We start from the raw sequence: 18,809 nt of genomic DNA, 5'->3' as shown, positions 1-18,809 counted from the left end.
GAATGCAAATGAGCGCTATGCAAATGAGAGGGGCGGGGCGGGGCGGCTCCCCCGCGAGGACCGGGAGGGGGAGGGGAGCGCGTGCCGCAGCCCGCCCCTCCCGGCGGCACAGCGGCTAACGGCGCGTCGCCGCGCGGAGACCTGACAACGCAGAGAAACTCCTGAAATAAGCACTGACGAGCTGAAGTTAACTCAGGCTCACGCGGCGGCTGAGAGGCAGGAAAAACGGACTGAAAACGCCGGCCGTGCCGCAAACTCGCAGCGGGAGCAGTGCAGTGAACGCGTCTGGAAAGCCTTCCAGGGCACCAGCCGGAGCCCGTGGCGTGCGACGCGGGTGAAAACCCCGGGCAGCCGCCCGGACCTCCCCCTCCTCGCTCGTTCTTTAAAAACCATCATCGCCCTGAAAAAATACCCCCCTCTGCCACTCAAATCGCGGTGTATCACGTGAATATGCAGCCTGCAAGTGCGCCAGGGCCCCGGCGCACCGGCCACGCGCGGCTGCCTGCGTCTCCAAGGGCTTCAGCTCCTGAAGCTCGGACGGGAACCGGCAGCTGAAGAGATGAAAAAATGCCTCCGTTTACGGCACGCTGAGGGGAAGCAGACCTCATCCCCACACTCGCATAGCCCCGGCACGGTGACTTCAACGGCCTTCCAAAAAGGAACAAAAACATCCCCAAAGAAACGCGGAAAGAAAACAACAAAAAAAACCCTTCATCGCAGCTGCTTTCAGGGTCTAGGGAACAAAGTTTCCTGTGGGAATAGCTCAACAAGCTGGCAAAGAAAAACAGCACCATCTCAACAACCTGCCGCTTCCCAGCAAGACACCAGCGTTCCCGGGAACCGCGGAGAAACAACGGGCAGGGAACACGGCTGCCCAGGGAGAGCCGGCAGCCAGACCCAAGCAGGGCCTTGCCGGAGAACAGGGAAGCAGCTTTTATGGAAATTCCGCCCCGTGCCCCCAGCAGCACCACCACCTCCCCGTCAGCTCGCCGCAGAAGGTGACGACCAGCAGCGGGACAAGCAGCCCAGGCCATGACAGACCGAGCCCGCGAGGGAGGCAGGGAACCGGCGGGCCCGTCGGTGGGGAAGGACCTCACGCTGCAGCAGTTTAGGGTGCCTAACGAAGGTGCCCTGGTGGGGCCCAACCGGATCAGAGGGAGACGCCTGCCCCCCCGTTTTCCATCCACGCCTCCTCCACAAGGAGGATCACGCGGGTGATCAGGGATCACCCGTCACACGCTGCCTCTCGGGCTTTGTCTGGCCACGCTGTAACGCACAGGGGACCCGATTTTCCTTATTCATCCGTCCTTGCTGCCGGAGGCGCTTTCCCTGGCTTTTCCCCCAACTTTTTCCCTGTCATTCCCAATGTGCTTAGCAGACGACCATCAGAACAGCCGCACCAGTCCACCGTCCCGGTATGCTGTGGGCCGGGGCCAAAGGGAGAGGGCGAGCGCAGCCCCCGCCTGCTCCCGCCGCCCCGGGAATTCACGTCCCGGGAATTCGGGAATTGGAAGAGCCGTCTTTCTTCAACGGGCCCCAGTGGGTTTTTCTTCCGTTACTGGTTCCGTCACATTTTGCAACCGAAGCCTGGCAGGTTACGATCGGCGAAGGGAACCTGGCTGCTTTCACAAGGACGGGGGTCCACAACGCATTTTACCAAAGCGAGTCCTTGCGTTTTGTAGCAAATACTCCTATGATTTTCTTCTTGTTTGCATCTTTGAGGGCAGCTACGAAGCTTTCAGCATTTTTAAATTTCACTTTAAGACACTTCAGGAAGGGGCGTGGGTTTTTTGAAGCATGGGAACTGTAGTCTTCCTGCCGCAGGCTTCAGTTTCGTGGCGGACTACATCTCCCAGAGAACCACTCCTGCGGGAGGCCGCTCTGCCCTTCGGAGGTCGGTCACGGCAGCGCTATGAAAGGTAAGCTTCCAGGCCCCGTTCCCGACATCGCTCTTCTTGCATTAAGTGTGTTCAGTTTGACCGTTGCCCCTTTTCCCCTATGTCATTATTGCAGCAAAAGAGACTTGGATGACCTGGATACACCCTGCATTTCTGGCCTGAAAGCATTTACAGAAACTTGCTTATTTTCTACCTTAAACGGGTCTGATCTCTTTCTGTAGAGCATTTTGGATGTGCGTTAAAAACAAACTAGCTCGGATCTTGATAGGTATGTTTAAGGAGTTTTACTTATTTTATAGATTTTTTTTTTTCCATCTGAGCACCTTCATTTTAAAAGCAGCCTCGTGCTTTGCAAGAAGCGCTCTGTCCTTTGTAAGTTTTTCTCTTAGTCTGCCCTACTTCTTTGCTTCACTTCTTTGCTTTCAAATGTATCTGGTATTTTTGCTGCTGTGCCTAATGCTGCCTTCTCTCTCCTGGGGGCCAATCCATATTATAGCTGCATTTCAATCCCCTTCAAAACATTTTCTTTGAGAGCTCTTTTGATGATAAGTGACAGAAATGGAGAATTTCCATCAGTGGAAGCAATTTAAACACTGTCAAGCTGGCTTAACAGCCTTTTGGGAGGATCATGACAGATGTTATTCTCAAAGCACATTAACGTTTCCCAATAAACTGTGTCCCTTTTAATTAATTCACAGGGAAAATTAAACCTCCTCAGAAGGAGGGTCAAACACAACTAAAGCTAAACATGAAAACAAAACAAAAATCCCTGAGAATAAAATCCACTGATTAGATTTAAAAACATAATTTGGAACCATAGAGGAAGTCCTACCAGACTAAGCCCACATGCGGAGCTTACATTTTGCAAAGAACCAGTCTGTTCTGGAAAATGTTGAGATTGCTGCTTTCCACAACAGAGGCCGAGGATGGGGTAAACCGAAAAGACTGATTTGGAGCAGGCGATATGTTCAAGAGAGCAGAGCAAGGGTCTCCTCTATGGAGGAACCGGAGGCACCAGCCGGACGATGCCCACAGGGGTGAGGTGCTTGGCCTCCCTGCTGCTTCTTCTCTGCCTATTGCACGTACCTGGAAAAGACTGTGCACACGCGGGTCTTTCTGTGCTCTTCAGGAGTCCCCTGAGACCTCCACAGCAGGATGGGAGAGCGGGAACCCCACGAGTCAGGGGTGCTAGCTCTGTCCTTGCACCATGGGAAGGCCTGGTGTTACCCCTTGCAAAAGGGACGTACGAACATTGTCCTCACGTAGTGGGCTTTAGTAACATTTTCAAAATACTTTGGAGTTCGTTACTGAAAGACAAAAGAACAGGACAAAGAACACTTACCAGTATTATTTTCCAGAGTATCCCAAGGAAATGGGATTAAGGACATGCTCTTCGCTTTCTTTTACCTGTCCTGTGTTCTGTTCTTCGCTTTCAGCAGAACATGTTCTCTGCCAGGAAGCTGTCAGGAGGCTGCAGAGCCGCCAGACTTCATCATTTCAGATCCCGTGTTGTATCCAGAACCTCTCCGAACTTGACTTTCGTGCCAGCGTGTCTTCCCCCAGATCCCGTGGAAGTGGAGGAGCTGCAGTGCTTCGTTTCTCAGTCCAAGAGGCTGTTTGTGATGACTGGAGCTGGAGTCTCGACTGAATCGGGGATCCCAGATTACCGCTCCGAAGGTGTCGGGCTCTATGCCAGGACAGACAGGCGGCCCATCCAGCACGCTGAGTTTGTCCGCAGCGCCAGCGCCCGGCAGCGGTACTGGGCAAGGAACTTTGTGGGCTGGCCCCAGTTCTCCTCCCACCAGCCAAACGCAGCGCACCTGGTGCTAAGAGACTGGGAGAAGCTGGGAAAGCTGCACTGGCTGGTGACCCAGAACGTGGATGCCCTTCACGCCAAAGCTGGGAGCCAGCGCATGACAGAGCTGCACGGCTGCACGCACAGGTACTCTCCGTGGTAGAGAGGATGGTTAACGCTCCGGTGTCTTGTTGGGGTTAACAACAAGCAGGTGCAGCCTTAGCTGCTGAGCCAGGAGGCGGAATGCAGATGTGCGGTGTTACTGGAGGTGACATGCTCGACAGTGTTGGGCTAGGGTGGAGAAAAGGGTCACGCACCAGTGCTGCTCGCAGCAGAGTATTTAATAAGCATGAACACCACCCCGTTTTTTGGAGCACTTTGTGGATCGTTTCCCTTAGTGTCTGGGTCAGTCAGAATCTCCCCTTTCCTTGGTAAAGCACATATCCTTTGCCAAGGTGAAGAAAGGGATCCTGAGGATGCGAGGAATAATTGCCTGGGCTGAGCAGAGCGGGTAGTGCCAGAAAAACACAGAGAGGGTGTGCTGGAGAGGAGCCACCAGTCTGCCTGCGACTGCCCAAAGCTTCCACATGACAAGGCATAGCCTGACTGCAGGAGAGGAGGCACAGCAGGCTTCAGAGTGCTTCCTCTAGAGCATCTCTGCAAAGCAACAAGTTCTGGAAGTGGGGACCGCTGGCTGTTTGTTTCTTTTCTTCTATAAAGCTCTTAATTTGACTGTCTCAACTAGAGGTAGAAAGACAGTCCACTGACCTGTGCTATTTGGTAGGTAACTGTGGATAGTGACAATAGACTATCCAAGCAACAGGTTATGGCTCCAGATGGTCAGCTGACATGAAGCTCTCTGGTAAGACTTTGCTCTGCATTTCAGGGTTTTCTGCCTGGGCTGTGGAGACCAAACCTTGCGCTCTGAGCTTCAGGAGCACTTTGAAGCTCTGAATCCTACCTGGAAAGCTGAAGCGCTTGGTGTGGCTCCCGATGGGGATGTCTTCCTGACAGATGAGCAGGTGTGTACTTTCCAAGTGCCAGCCTGCAGGAAATGTGGTGGAATCCTGAAGCCTGACGTGACGTTCTTTGGAGACACAGTGAGCCGGGAGAAAGTGAATTTCGTGCACCAATGCCTGGCAGAATCAGACTCCATGCTGGTGGCAGGATCCTCCATGCAGGTAACCAGATGTTCCTCCCATACTGGTTTCTCTTTCTGTGCTACTCTGCCTGCAGCAGTCCTTGGTCCCACAATATGGGACTACTGTTTGCTGACATGTTGATCTACAGCCTCTCCAGAGCTTCTTGGTATTTTATTTTTACTGTCCTTGGAATCTGGCTTCACAGTTGCCCATTTGAGCTTCCCTGTCACTCCAACATCAATCTCCCTGAAGCTGCTATAAATAACTCCATTCACACATTCTGACCTCTCCCTGCAATCCTCTCTGTCACTATATAGGTTCACAGTTGCCTGTAGAGCCAGGACACCTGACACAATCCAGCCCTGCAGAGATCACCACCCCACATTTCTTTGCTTGAGCTTTTAGCCTTTGGCAGCCTCTTAGGCCTCATGGCACGCTGTGTGAAATACCAGATTTTAGGACCTCTAATTCCTAACTAAACTGCTGAAGAAGACAACAGAAGAATCCCTGCTTGCCACTTAGGACTGTCCTTTGTTTCACAATCATTCTCCATTAGCCATGTCTTATCTATAAGATAAGGTGGTCTAGAAACCACTGTTGTTTAACCTGGGGGAGTTTCTGGAACAAAGTTTGTATAATTGCTGTTTTCCAGAAGCAAGGTTCTATTACAAAATGCTAATGTACATTAAGAAGAAGTACTCTAATGCCTCCCAGAACAAGATAAAACCAAGGCTGTCCTGTTGTGATTCTCTTGGCTTCAGGATACTGAGGGACAAATTCCTTGAGCCTGCACTTCTTGAGCTCATAATCCTTTGCACAGGAATGACTGAAATGCCTCAGGTTCATTCTTGTACTTCCTAAGCTGGACCATGTGAGAACCATCAAAGTAGAAGCACTTAAGTACCTATCGTAACGAACAAAAACTGGTGCAGAGATTTACTGAAAGACAAGGACATTTCCCTTCAACATGCATATTTTCTGTGGTAAAACCCTTCACTGACATAGGTTAAAAGCTGCTGTTCTTTTCTGTGCATGCCTGAATAAAGAAATTTCTTGCTTGAATTAAGTGCAGTCGCATAACACAGCACGTACATACCGCCCCTTTCCCCACTACCAGCGACAACAACTGTGCTCTCATTATTGCTTTCTGTAGCTTTTCTTTTGCCTAATCCACTGATCATTTTGTCTCTTGGTCTTCGTGCAGGTATACTCTGGTTACAGGTTTGCTCTCGCTGCCCGGGAGAAGCAGCTGCCAATTGCGATACTTAACATTGGGCCGACTAGGTTAGATCACTTTGCATCCCTGAAACTGCATTCCCGCTGCGGGGAGCTGCTGCCTTTGATTGATGCACACTGACCCGACAAGCTGAGGATCAGTGGCTATCAAGGAGTAAAATTTTTTACAAGGTGAGTACCTGCCCGGCTCAGTCACCTAGCCGGGTAAAGGGATCGCCCCTGTTCAAATACCCATCAAATGCTGAGCCATCCAGCCAGGAAAGAGACTGAGATGTGCTGACTAAAAATATGCTCCGATAATATGCACCAAAACCTGGCTGTCAATTTGCATCTGTTAATGGTACACTGGTGGGCCATGGTGCTACTTCCTGTGATCACAAACAAAAAGCATGTTGATTCGCTTGGGTACAAACACTCACAAAGAAATGGGCAAGGGAAGCCAGAAAACTCAGCAGTGTTGCTTTCCCATCCATTTGTCACAATCAGAAAACTGCATGGAATAAGCTGCAGATGCCGAGTGCCTGATCAGCGCTGTTAACACTACATGCTGCAATCTTTCTTTGTAATGCAGAGATTAAGGTCTGTTAAGTCACCGTGACTCTTGCTGATGATTTGAAAGCTGTGCCTGGTTGAATTAATCCAGCTAATCAAAGCACTGTTGTATAAAATAACCAATTCCATCTATAAAGCAGCTTCTTCCCTCCACTCCTGCAGGACCCATCATCTCAGAAGCAGAAATACTTCAACCAAAGAGGCAGCTGTGAGACCCAACGCATAGCCCCCGAGGAGACCAGGAGAGGGCAGCAAGCCTCGCACATGCCAACCTGACCAGTTTTCTGCACTGAAGTCATCCCCACTTACCAGGGAACAGAGAGATGATGAAAAAGCTTCTCATTTTTTTTCTTCCTTACCCTGCCATTGAAAACAGTGCCATTTCTTTGCATTCACTGGGACAGGATGATCAGAATTCTGTACCTGGAACAATACAGTTCTTAGAATTGTCCCAAGAGAGGAATGAGGGACGGAGAGTTTGAGTAACTTGACGAGTTAGAATAGCGCAGGAGGGCAATGTCACCACCTGTCAGCTGGGGGATCCACTGACACCATCAGGCAACTGCAGAGAGCAAGAGGAGGCAAGAGGACCTGCAGTGGGCTTTGACTTGGGAGGAGACTGTAATAGAAAACATGGTTCAAAAGAGAAGCTGAACAAGAACACCGCTCTTCTAAGAGATGACTGGAAAGCACAGAATACAAGGCTGATGTCTTCCAGCAAGGAAGGGAAGAAGCACTTGTCCCCCCTGTCAGTTGGCCAATTAAGCTAGTTACTACGTGAACCCTTTAAAAGTAATTTATTGTTGAGATGCCAGAGGAGTTTCTCTTAGCTAATCTGACCAGAGCTGCTTCTGGTGTGGCTGCTACATTTTCTAGAATGCACTTTCGAAGATGTTATGTTATTAATGAATATTTCAATGGTGAAATAAATAATATCAGTTTTGTAAACAATTTTACACTGTAATTTCCTCTCCCTCATATGATGTATTCAAGTACAGTCTCAATAGCCAGTTTAGATTCATTTGTTCCATTGCAAAAATGCAGGATGTAATTACTAACACTTGATGAATTAAGAGAGTGATACAATTAAATCTGTACAATAGGTCTCCCTCTCAAACTATTCACATATGTAATTTTGCACACTCCTTACAGCAGATCCGTCACTACTGGGTAACCATGTTTTGTTGATCCTTAGAGTGGTACCTTAAGATATATTAAACCATGTGTGGATTTTAAGACATAATTTTGCCCAGATTGGAACATTAAATTTTGGAACTGACCTTCAGCATGAATCTGCCACTCCTTCTGGCTATGAAGGAGTTTAATTGTTAGAGTTTTCCATTTAGCAAATTAAAATGCCCCAGTCCTACCCCCCACATAACATGTCCTGTATTACTATTTTGATAAGAACCAACAAGTGGTTGGAAGCAAGGATGCCAGAGTCATTTGCTGAAAGAGCAAGGAGCCAAGCAATGAGAACTGACCACATGATACAATGCTCTTTTTCGCTTTGTTGTTGCTTCAAATCCATGCCAGGCAGGAGCAAGTAAAGCACAGACTTTAAGGGATACTTAGGTACCCAATTTCCACAGAAGGCAGAGGGAGTTAGATACTTGTGTGTGTTTCAAGATTTGGACGTAATGGGCCAGGGGAGATGATGTTCCACTTAGAAGCCAACCGAGTTAAGTTCATGTCCTCTACCTGCACACTGCTCCCATTTAATGAAGATCCCACTTTCCAGTCAGCTAGTACCTGCTGTTCGGTGGTGAAGAAAGCTCACTGATGTCACTCCATCTCTAGCCTAGTACAACTGTCCTGCTAACCAAAGCTTTTGCAGCAATCATTGCTAAGGCATAGCAGAGGCTCCACACACAACCACAGAGCTTGCATGGAAAGTTTATTCACGTAGGTCTTTGATGTAAAATGTGACATTTATGCCCCGTTAGAAGAAGAACTGGGGCCAGGTTTCTCACTATCCATTTCATCTTCTGCGCCACCTTGCAACTTGCATGGCATAGGTGTGGTAAGCACAGAGGCTGCAGGTTTAGTGCCGGTACGGTCAGCATTTTGGGGAGAAGGCATGGGAGCATTGCCAAGCAATCTAGAACAAGAAAACATTTCCAGTGATCACTTGGCACTAGCAATGTGACAGGTAACTAAACCTCCCACACCTATCCCTGCCTCTTCTCCAGTTCAGCAACAGAGCCTGTGTGAGAGGAGTCAAGGTGTCTCTTCAGTATCACTGATAAATGAGCTATGTTACCCCGACCCTCCACTGATTATACTATATACTTGTAAGTCACTAGGAACAGCATCATTTACAGTAAATTCCCTGTGCATGGTTTATTACTATATGTTAATGAGCAAATATATAATCAGCATATGAAGCTGAGATGACAAAGTTCCTTTTTTTTCTGCTAAGCTGATCCAACACTATTAAAATGGGAGCTTGACTTCTCTTAGAGCAGCATCAGAGCATTTTGCCCCTTAACATGTCCCCCCGGACACCACTGAGAAGTAAGTTCACCAAACTAGGAAACGTCACAGAAAGCCTAAATAAAGTTCCTACACCAAAAGCCCCATCTGCATTACTGTTAACATGGACTGACACCTTCCCTGTCACCCCTTTGGGACTGTTTGTGTGGCAACGTGCAACGCAGAGAGATAGCAGCGATCAGAAGCTGGCTATGCCATTGCAGGTGACTAGCAAAGACCTACCTTGAGAAGTTTGTGTGTCTCAGCTTATTCATGCAGTTACCAGCCTGGAGGGAGTTATAAAAACCTCCCGGGTTGAGCACTACAGGATGCAAATCGACCATGCTGTGGGAAGACAACAAACTCAGTAAGAGACTTAGTGTTCAGCCTTATTCTCTCAGCCTAATCAGGATTTACAAAAGCAGGTGCCAAAGGCGGGGAGGGGGGTGGAAATAATTGTCCTAAGAGACTAAACAAAAAGAAAGTAATCCTCGTGTTACTGGCTGAAACTAACAGGAGGAAAAAAGAGTGTTACAGAGCCTGGGCCATTTCTCTCTTCCTCCATCACCAGGGAGAAAACAGGGATCCTTCTATCTACCTTGTCAGCTTTATTCCAGCCTTGACCATCCCCCCTCCCCGCCAGGCTTCAATCCTTTCCTACCTTTTCTGGCTCATCGTTGATACGCCAGCCCACTGCTGCTTCAGGTCAGAGCTTGAAGTTGCAGTTCTGTCCACCTATGGTTTGTAAAAGCACATTCTAGACAACAGCACAAAGCCTTTTTTTTTTTTTTTTACCATGAAGATGGGAGGAGCACTAACTGTTGGCTCAGCTTTTTTTCTTACAACTGTTCCTACTAGGACAAGCTCCTGAGGTCCGGATAGAGGAGCTGTGAGTGCCTTATAACGGATACTTCTGCCTCTCCTCTCAAAGGGCCTGGAATTACCCAGAGCAAGTAAAAGCTACTTCATATTTGGCAAGCCTTGTCTCCAACTGTGTGCAAATCCTCAGAGCAAACAGTCCTGCAGCTTGAGACGCTTCATGGACCGTGCTCCAGTGAAGGCAGCACAGACTGCAGACGGCCTGGAGGGCTTGTACCTGTGCGTGCAGTGCAAGAGCAGCCTCCCATGTCCAGAGTCAAATTGCTCCTACAGACAAACCTGCTTATTCACGACTTCTGGAAAAGGACCAAAGACCCTGGGCATGGTGAACTTGGGAGTTTCAGGAATCCTGGAGTGAAAGAGGCTAAATCCACCTTCTAAAGGCTTCTTCTTTCCACGCAACTGCCTTGCACGTCGCCTTTTCCCTGTCTTTGCAGCTGTAAGGAGAGAAAAAAAAAAGGGGGGGGGCATTTCAAACCAGTGCCAAGTGACTGTTTGGCTCCCTCAGTCTGTTCATTCAAAACCTTGGTTATTTCTTGGGCACAAGAGATGGAGTCTTCCTCTCATGTAACCTCTCTTAGGGCAGCCCCCAGTTAACAGCAACTGAAAGCTCCAGTTCTGGGGGGCTGTCTGGGGTCACTGGGAAAGGAATGACAAGGGTCTCAGCCAAGTCCCTGAAATCTGTGTTTCTTATCACCACAAGCAGCCCCCCCCCCCCAGGTTTTTTGATGCAGGAGCTTTGAGATCTGAATTAACTTAGCCTTTGCAGCTGTGTTTTTAGATTATAGAAGAGATAATAGCAGTGAGAGGGTAAATTTATGACAAGAGGATTTTGCCTCTCCAGTCCTGCTGGCCTGGCCATTTCCATCATAAATTTGTGAAAACAGTATCTTTCAAATGCCAGATTTTCTCCTGGCTGATGCTTTCTTTCTGAAGGGGCAGGAAATTCTGCTATACAGACTTTTAAAACAGCTTTGATTTTTCTGGTTACAGTCTAACAAGTGATGATCTTTTGGAATTAAGACACAAAGAAGCCCATTAATCCCTTCCCTCCTGTCCTACTGCTTCTGTGAGCTTTTCTATCTGCAAGAGTCCCCAGCGGGCGCTGCACAGCTGAGTGGTCTGTCACCTGTGCACCCAAGTCCTCACAGAACAGGAAATCATGCAGGGCACACAGACGGACGATCAGAAATTCCCACCTGCTCACCCTGACAGTACCATCAGCTGAGCAAGTAACAATTACTAAGGCTAAAAATAGAGAAAAAAGAAAAAGGAAAAGCACCGTGTGTTAGAGGAACTCTTAGTACAGAGCGTGACTTACAGACTACGGGGAGCAGTTCTGAGTGAATGAGCCAAGCGAGCCGCTTGCCCTTGCAGAGACCCAGACGATATGTGCAGCTTCAGCATATGCAAATTAGAGAAGGTGGTTTTTGCTAATAAGACAGCATTTCTGGGACCCTCTGTTATTCCATTATCAGAAAGGCTTGCAAAAAAGAAATGTATAGGAAGACTCAGACACATTCTGCATTCGAAATTCCAGTGTGATCCCATGAGCTCAAACTGGTAAGGGCAAGGAAAAGAAAATCCAGCTGGACTCTGGAACTCTCAGCACTGAACTTCTGCAACGATTCAATCTCTGACCCAGAGTTCACAATCTGATAAAACCTGCTGATGGGAGGGAGAGAGTGCTTGGCTCCTAACTCAGGCAGGCGGCGCATGACAAAAGCAGCTAATGACCCTCCCCTGTTTATCACCTGGCATGACAGAGTTTGTTGGGTTTAACGATTGACTCCGGCATGCGTGCACAGAACCGACCATGGCCGCAGTCAGGCTCTTCGTCTCCCTCCTCATCTGCCTGTGCGCCTACTACTTCTACAGTGAAGAAACTGTATCTGCAGGTAAGGAAACCTGGAGGCTCCTCAGGGAATTGAAGACGTCATACAAGTGGGATTGGGGCTGCCTTCTCACTATGATGAGGCCTTTGTTGCTTGGGCAAAAAAGAATTCAGAAATGAATGCTTTTTGATGCGCTTTCACAGCTTAGTGTGAAGAGGAATAATAACCTCCATTTACTGAGTTGCCTACAGCCAAATGGGTTGAAGACACTTCCTAAAGCTCTCCCAGATTTATGGTGATTGCCCCTTTCAGTCAGAGGGAAAGTTGAAGGGGAAAGCCTATTTTAAAGGGGTTGCTGAAACATGGAGTTTGTGGCTCATGGGAACCAGCTGGGAAATAAGTTTCAGTGATGCCCTTCAAAATGCAAGAGAAACAGGTGTCTTGAAAAGAAGCTGAACATGCCTCTCCCATGGAAACTCGCAGTTGAAGCAAGTGTTTGCTGCCTAGGTCGTGATAAAAAAGGGACGCTCATTCTCTGTCCAGAGGCAAAACAGTTGGTCTGGGGCAATATCTTCTAGAAGAAGCCCGCAGACAGCCCCCTTTCCGGTGCTTGCCCTGAGCTCCGTCTGCAGACTGGCAATTCCCAGCTGGAGATGCATTTGGGAACAGCACACAAGACAGAGGGCCATTTTAGAAAGGTAGGGGCTGACCACTCCTCCCGCCAGCACCCTTCAGCGGCCAGAACGGGGGAACACAACACAGCTTTGCCCTCCGTAACCTGCCCGATTGCATTTAACCCTTTCCTGAAGTAGTCTACTAAACAGTCTTAGGCTGTTACCAAACCTACAACACCACTGCTTCACTGCTTCACAAACAAGTTAGTGCCCGCATGCAGCACTTGGCAGATAGGAATAGCCTCAACCCCTTTGGAGGAAAGGGGGCACAGGTACCCATGATGGACAGACAAGCGGTCCTTTGCCCCCCTTCTATGGCACATACTCTTGGGACGCAGAGAAACCGGAGCCAGCAGCGGTTGCCTTGCAGCTCTCTGCCTTGCTGCAGCAGCACTACTGCTTGGCGGACCGGGGAAGGGAGAAAAATCCCCTGCTAACAGCCTTTTGCCCCCCTCCCCCCCACAGATATGGTGCGAGGGAAGCGCGTGCTAGTCACAGGCTCAAGCACAGGGATCGGGGAACAAGTAGCCTACGAGTTTTCTCGACTGGGAGCCCACGTGATCCTCACTGCCAGGAGGAAACAGCAGCTCAAGCAGGTAAGGATGCAGGACAGCAATCAAATCAACAGAACGTTTAGGTTCTCCCTGAACAGAAGTCTGCAGTTCAGCGCCGCAGGGCACAGCCAGGCAAGAATCGAAGCATTTGCTCAGCGAGCCCTCACACCTAGGAAGTCAGGTTCAGGACCTGTCCTTATGCACACACTGTTGCAAGCCGTCACCTCTGCCCCCTACCTTGTGACATGCTCCCGCTACGTTCCGTTCTGCCCACGTTACGTTAAAAACACCTCCCCTGTTGATTAAGCTAGGACAAACTAAGGCTGCGTGCTCTCCTCCGTGCTGCACAAACAGCGGCAGCAGAAACACCGCATTTGTACACAGCAGTATTGAGCCTGCTCTTTTCTCTCCAGGTGGCAAAGAAGTGTCTGGCCCTGGGAGCAAGTTCTGCCGGGCACGTCGTAGCAGACATGAGCAATCTGACTGCAGCCCAGAAGGTCGTTCAAGATGTCAGAGACAGGCTGGGTAAAGCGTTTACCTTCCAGTACTCAGTAAACAGTAACTGGTCTCACAAAATTACCGTGGAAAAAGTATTCTGGGTAGCCTAGTTCCGATCTCCATGCTGTCCCTGTCTTTCCAAGGGCCACTCTCCAAAATAAGGAAGTGGAATAGGAGAGGGTGACCTAAGGGACATGTACCAGTCCCCATTCCTATGCTAACAGGAAGAACCTTAACACGGCAGCAGCAGGTCCGGCCATGCAGACCCAGCACATGGCAGTTAGTAGCGCTCTCCCTTTAATAACCAATTATTTTGACTTGTACCAACAGAGCAGAGGGACTGGCTTTTTTTCCTGCACATCGCAGGCTTCTCTGTGCCCAGCAGGGTTATTCCCAAAGCACAGCTTGGTGGGCTACAGGACATTTTTGCTGGAAAGGCCAAACAGCCATTACTGAAGTTGTTTGCTGAACGCTGGGCCCTTACAGAAGGGTTTTGCTTAATCAGCAAATCCTATTCCTCCCTCGTGTGCGCGCTCTGCGTCAGTAAGCACCACCCGTCGCACCGGGGCACGCGGGTGGTGTCCAGGGAGCTGCAGGCAAGTCACGCATGCCATGGGAGCAAAGAGGGGTGGTTGCAGTTAGAGCACTGAAAGCCTCCAGCAGTCTGCAGAGAGGAGAGAGAAGCAGGGACAGCACATCTGCAACAGCTGGCTTAGGAACCACATAGGATCCAAGTCAGTTCTTGGATGACCTTGACCCCAATGACATCAAACTGCAAGGACACTGCCAGTGGTGCATGTACCTTCTACATGGCCTGGGAAACAAAAACTAGGCATCAGCTTGGAGCCAGGGCAGCAAGGATTAGATAGGGAGCTCAGTTCCTCTCCTCAGTTATGGGAGTTTTGATACTGACTTTAACAGCAGTAAGTTCTGGCTATGATAAACAGTCAAAGAAATGTTTTTGTTTGCATGGGAAGGGTTTGCAATAGCGTCTGCTGGATTCATTGTTAAAGCCGATTCATGAACAGAGAGCAGCTGCTATGTTGATGAACAAGCCCATGCTTCATCTGCGCCAGTCCAGGAAGCGAGCCACAAGCTTCTTATGAACCCACATTTTGTCTTCTCTTTCAGGGGGTCTTGACTACTTGGTTTTGAACCACGTGGGAGGAAGTGGTCAGTTTGGCCCTTTCAAAGGGGACATGGCAGCAGTGACTAGCTCCATGACCATCAACTTCTTGAGTTACGTCCAGCTGACCGCATCAGCGCTGACCATGCTGCGGGAGTCTCAGGGCAGCATCGTTGTTGTATCCTCCATGAGCGGTAAGGAAGGCTTGTCCTGTTCACCCTACTCTGAGTCCAGCCAATCAAAAATGCTGGAATTATCTTCATTGCTTTACAGAAAAGATCCAATCCTTTTTTTTCTCCTGCCTGTTATAGAACTCTTTCATGAACACTTCTGACTCTCCTCTAAATCAGTCTTACAAAACACTCCTTTAAAATTGATCTGCTACCTGTCATTTGGGACTGCTCCCTCCCTGACACACAACAGCTCTGTGACCCAGTCTCAAAACTGATTGGAAGGGAAGTGACACATAAGAACTCTCGCGCATGCAAAGCTATCACACCTCATAGAAAATATTTTTTCTCGAGTTTCCCATTTATACTAATAAAAGGTACAAGCAGCATTTAGAATTGGATCACTGAGGAGGAACCAGTGCATCCTCAAACCTTCAGTGCATCTTCTTGTCCATGAAGACTTTCTCAGTGACCTTGGGTGACCGTCTCAGTAATTCCTGGTGGTCTGCTTCCCCTCAGGTCGCATAGGAGGCCCCTTCACCCTAGCATACAATGCAGCCAAGTTTGCTTTGGAGGGATTCTACAGCTCTCTACGCAGGGAACTTCGCCTCCAGCAGACCAACGTCTCTGTCACAATTGCTGTGCTGGGATATATCAATACAGGTAAAAAAAAAAAAAAAGAAAGAAAGAAAGAAAGAAAAAAGAAAAACAAACAACCCCCCCCCACGACCTAAATATCATAGCTTTTTACTAGGTAAAGACATGATCTTTCAGCTGCGACATGAAAATGAAACCCTATGAGCAACAGAAAACACCGGGGGGGAGCCGGGGAGGGAAGGAAGAGCTGCAGATTCAGTGCATGGTAATCTATGAACTACAAAAAAAAATCCGGAACCTGGCAGCTGATAATTGAGGGAATAGCACAGTGCTGGCACTTGGGATCCTCCTATTAAAGGACAGACAGTGAAGACCCTTAGTCTGATTATTGTTTCTTTTACTCTAGACAATGCTGTGAAAAAGGTTGGTGATAAAATCAGAATGGCTGCAAATCCGAAGGAAGAGTGCGCTCAAAAAATAGTTCAAGCAGGTGTGCTGCGACAGCCAGAGGTCTTCTATCCGTACTGGAGCTTAAAACCTCTGCTGCTGTTCAAAGAGTGGATGCCAGGCCTGATAGAAACACTGCTGGACAAATCCTACATCCTGGAGAACATCCTCTAGATTTCCAAGCAGTTTAATTCCACAAGAACACAATTAAAATCTGGCTCCAAAGTAGCAAGGTCTGCTGAGGTGCTGCAACCCAGTTTGTGTTGGACTCAGTCATTCTGAAGGGCACGGGAAATGTTTACTGAATTAGGATGTCCCCAAATCCAATGTAAGCCAACACAACTGTCCCCTTCGACAGCACATCCTCTGAACACCAACCCCTCACCTCAGAGCCTCCTCTAGAAACCCCACTGCAGCACACGCACAACAGCCACAAAAAAAGAGTGGCAGCATCAAGGGCAGGGCCCCATCAAGTCTTGTTTTGTCATTACTGTTATAACTAAGGAGTTCAGAACTGTAAAGACTTCTGGCTGGACTAAAAGCTTTTGCCTTTTCATTGCTCCAAAATGAGGGAAATACTCCTCTCCCCTCATTTCCGTCCTTTTCCCATGGGCTTGTGTACATCCTCTCTCTCCCGTTGTCCACAAAACCAGTAAGCAAGAAATGTCAGAAAATAAGAGACATGAAGGATCCAAGGGAGAAAATTCATGAGTAATTAATATCCAGCATTTCTGAAGCAACTTTTACTGCCAGAGTGTTCCACAAATGGTACACATAAAACAACACTAAAACACAGCCAGCCCCAACGGCAAGAGGATAGCCAACAGGCACACCGTGGATCCAAAGCAAAGCGAAAACCTGTTGGTAGTGTTGCCCAGAGTACAGGATACTACACCTGGAAGGATGAGACCAGGCTGAATTCCCAGTCCTTTGATCAATTCAGAAGTCACACTCTGACACTCAAAAAGCCACTTTGTTTCTCTGTGTCCGTTTTCCTTAATGTAACGGATATAATATGTGGCCTATGCCTTTTTATAACATATTCTGAGGTCTACAGAGAAAAAGCATGAAAAAGGTGGCAGATAAATAACACCACTATAATCTCCAAGATCCTCCCCAAGTGATCAGGAAAAAAAATGCTATAGGAAGGTGAAAGGCAGAGTCAAGCCAACGGGGACTTAAAACCACTGTTCCAGATACAGCTGATATCTGCAAGTCTGTGTGCAACTCCCTGCCTTCTCCCTTCCCGCTAGGGAAAGGCACCCAATTACAACATACTGTGATTTTTTTTCTTCTGTGCCACTAGCCAGAGAGCAGCAGATAAGAAGAGCTGAGTCTGTGAGAAAAAGCAAAAGTAAAAATGTCTCGTATTGGTCTCCAGGCCTAAATGGAAACTGAAACACAGTCATTACCCCGAGCATAGTTGTTTGCTCTCTGCATGTCTCGTCTCAGCTGGGATACTTTTTCCTGCATCTCTGCGATGCCCACATAGTTACAGTAATTCAATTCTCCCTGCAGAGTCCAAAAAACCTTGGCCTAGAAAACAAGAGGGAAAAGGCAGATAAGACGCTGAAAGCTCACTTTTGCAACACAGGCCCACAAAGTCACCGTCCCTCCAGCACTTCAGATGCCAGCTGTAACGGCTACGGTGCCGCTCATGGCTTCAGAGCTCCCATGCTCTCTGAGCACAGGGATACGCATACAGAATGAGTTGGTGCCTTCAACCTATCCATTGAATGTATCTGGGGAATGCTAGCATATCCCAAGTCCTGGAGGCCAGGAGTATCTATACGACTCATCTCAACCTAGAGAGCTCCTACTACAGGGAAAGATGTATGCCAATAGCTTCCAAAACACTTCCAGCTGCAACCCAGCTCTCTTTCCTGCTGGCGATGAGATAGCTCAGAAACAGTGGTTTTTCTGTAGAGTGATGGCATTTTGCTTTTATCTCTACAATGGGATTTATCATGTATCACTATAAAGGGATTTCAGTAACATTTACATTTACTTAGGACCTTTACTGCTCTACAAACAACGATCTCAGAATCAAGGGCAGTGCGTGAGGACTAGAGACCTGATCCAGCACTTCCCTCCCTACAGAGGATTCATCTTTGTAATACGATGGGACTGCACCCAGGATCCTCCAGATTTCTGTGGAGGAAAATCCTGAGGGAGCTCAATGATTCCAGAAAATTCATGTGCACAAACACCTGAGGAAAAACAGGAATAGAGTAACAATACAAAACTAGGAATCGATATGCCCTAAGATGGAAAATCTGGTTGTGAGACTTTTTTTTTTAAATGTAATTTGCCTATCTCATTATCACCCTAACGGCTTCAAAGATCTCGGGACCTTGACTAGGGAGACATTGCAGGTACCTTTAAAAAAGATATCAAGCCAGCTCCTTCCTTCTCCATCTGTTTCTGCTTTCTCACAGCCCTCTCGCAGATCCCTGGGTTCTGCTCCATGCTCGAGAACAGCTCGTGCAGGCATTGCTGAGTGTAGGACAAAGACTGCTCCTCAAAGTCCTCCGTGGAAATCAGCTTGCAGAACGACGTACTGAGGGGGTACTCGTTGTCAAACTCATCCAGGGTCTCCATCGTGCACCTGGGCAGAGACAACAGGGCAAACCGCCCGCTGCTGGGGCCAACGGAGCCGCTTTCTGGTGACCCAGAGGCCTCCCCTGCGCTGCACCGGGGCAGCCTCCGCCACGGGAGCCACCGCCGGCCTGCTGAGCRCCTCTGCGGCGCGACGGCAGCCAGCCGGGCGGCAGCGCCGGTGCCAGGCGCTCCTCGACGGGCAGAGAGACCCGCCAGACGCCGCCCCTCAGCGGGGGCTGCCCCGGCCCTGCCCCGGCTTCCAGGCCGCCGCCGCCGCCCGACGGCTGGGGCCTGCGAGCGGCGGTGAGGGAGGGCAGCAGGGCCCCGCTC

The 18,809-nt window shown here is 48.9% G+C and overlaps 3 protein-coding genes across 6 annotated transcripts; 2 read left to right on the top strand and 1 right to left on the bottom strand.

Annotated features, from left to right (window-relative positions):
* The first annotated feature begins 75 nt into the window (after positions 1 to 75).
* On the top strand, positions 76 to 7,872 carry SIRT4 (sirtuin 4). 4 transcript variants are annotated; one of them, XM_026075207.1, is made up of 5 exons: positions 76 to 1,919; positions 3,338 to 3,840; positions 4,580 to 4,874; positions 6,040 to 6,242; positions 6,786 to 7,872. In XM_026075207.1, exons 2-4 carry the CDS (start codon positions 3,341 to 3,343, stop codon positions 6,190 to 6,192), a joined length of 948 nt encoding a protein of 315 aa, XP_025930992.1. In that variant the 5' UTR covers positions 76 to 1,919; positions 3,338 to 3,340; the 3' UTR covers positions 6,193 to 6,242; positions 6,786 to 7,872. The 4 variants fall into 4 exon arrangements, with proteins under 4 accessions (XP_025930992.1, XP_025930989.1, XP_025930993.1 ...); XM_026075204.1 differs by having other exon boundaries at positions 3,335 to 3,840; XM_026075208.1 differs by lacking the exon at positions 76 to 1,919 and adding an exon at positions 1,926 to 2,166.
* A 287-nt stretch (positions 7,873 to 8,159) lies between these two features.
* LOC112970599 lies at positions 8,160 to 18,599 on the bottom strand. The gene is made up of 6 exons (XM_026075158.1): positions 18,258 to 18,599; positions 17,291 to 17,414; positions 10,257 to 10,414; positions 9,760 to 9,833; positions 9,342 to 9,443; positions 8,160 to 8,724 (listed from the first exon to the last, which is right to left on the bottom strand). Exons 1-6 carry the CDS (start codon positions 18,477 to 18,479, stop codon positions 8,556 to 8,558), a joined length of 849 nt encoding a protein of 282 aa, XP_025930943.1. The 5' UTR covers positions 18,480 to 18,599; the 3' UTR covers positions 8,160 to 8,555.
* LOC112970600 (hydroxysteroid 11-beta-dehydrogenase 1-like protein B) lies at positions 12,783 to 16,116 on the top strand. Its single transcript, XM_026075159.1, has 5 exons — positions 12,783 to 13,082; positions 13,454 to 13,565; positions 14,670 to 14,858; positions 15,354 to 15,497; positions 15,838 to 16,116. Exons 1-5 carry the CDS (start codon positions 12,954 to 12,956, stop codon positions 16,050 to 16,052), a joined length of 789 nt encoding a protein of 262 aa, XP_025930944.1. The 5' UTR covers positions 12,783 to 12,953; the 3' UTR covers positions 16,053 to 16,116.
* Positions 18,600 to 18,809: the final 210 nt, after the last annotated feature.

The sequence above is a fragment of the Apteryx rowi genome, unplaced genomic scaffold (assembly GCF_003343035.1).
Source record: "Apteryx rowi isolate R43461 unplaced genomic scaffold, aptRow1 scaffold_40, whole genome shotgun sequence".
Classification (NCBI taxonomy): Eukaryota; Metazoa; Chordata; class Aves; order Apterygiformes; family Apterygidae; genus Apteryx; species Apteryx rowi.
This window is presented reverse-complemented; position numbering and strand designations above follow the sequence as displayed.

What these genes read in the sequence shown, in the direction of transcription:
- SIRT4 (XM_026075207.1), top strand. Translation starts at nt 3,341, where the DNA reads ATGTTCTCTGCCAGGAAGCTGTCAGGAGGCTGCAGAGCCGCCAGACTT. An exon ending in CTGCACGGCTGCACGCACAG is followed by an intron (nt 3,841 to 4,579) that starts GTACTCTCCGTG and finishes TCTGCATTTCAG; the next exon opens with GGTTTTCTGCCTGGGCTGTG. An exon ending in TGGCAGGATCCTCCATGCAG is followed by an intron (nt 4,875 to 6,039) that starts GTAACCAGATGT and finishes GTCTTCGTGCAG; the next exon opens with GTATACTCTGGTTACAGGTT.
- LOC112970600 (XM_026075159.1), top strand. Translation starts at nt 12,954, where the DNA reads ATGGTGCGAGGGAAGCGCGTGCTAGTCACAGGCTCAAGCACAGGGATC. An exon ending in GGAAACAGCAGCTCAAGCAG is followed by an intron (nt 13,083 to 13,453) that starts GTAAGGATGCAG and finishes TTTTCTCTCCAG; the next exon opens with GTGGCAAAGAAGTGTCTGGC. An exon ending in TGTTGTATCCTCCATGAGCG is followed by an intron (nt 14,859 to 15,353) that starts GTAAGGAAGGCT and finishes GCTTCCCCTCAG; the next exon opens with GTCGCATAGGAGGCCCCTTC.
- LOC112970599 (XM_026075158.1), bottom strand. Translation starts at nt 18,479, where the DNA reads ATGGAGACCCTGGATGAGTTTGACAACGAGTACCCCCTCAGTACGTCG. An exon ending in AGCAAACAACTATGCTCGGG is followed by an intron (nt 10,415 to 17,290) that starts GTAATGACTGTG and finishes CTCTCCTTACAG; the next exon opens with CTGCAAAGACAGGGAAAAGG. An exon ending in AGACACACAAACTTCTCAAG is followed by an intron (nt 8,725 to 9,341) that starts GTAGGTCTTTGC and finishes TTCTTGTTCTAG; the next exon opens with ATTGCTTGGCAATGCTCCCA.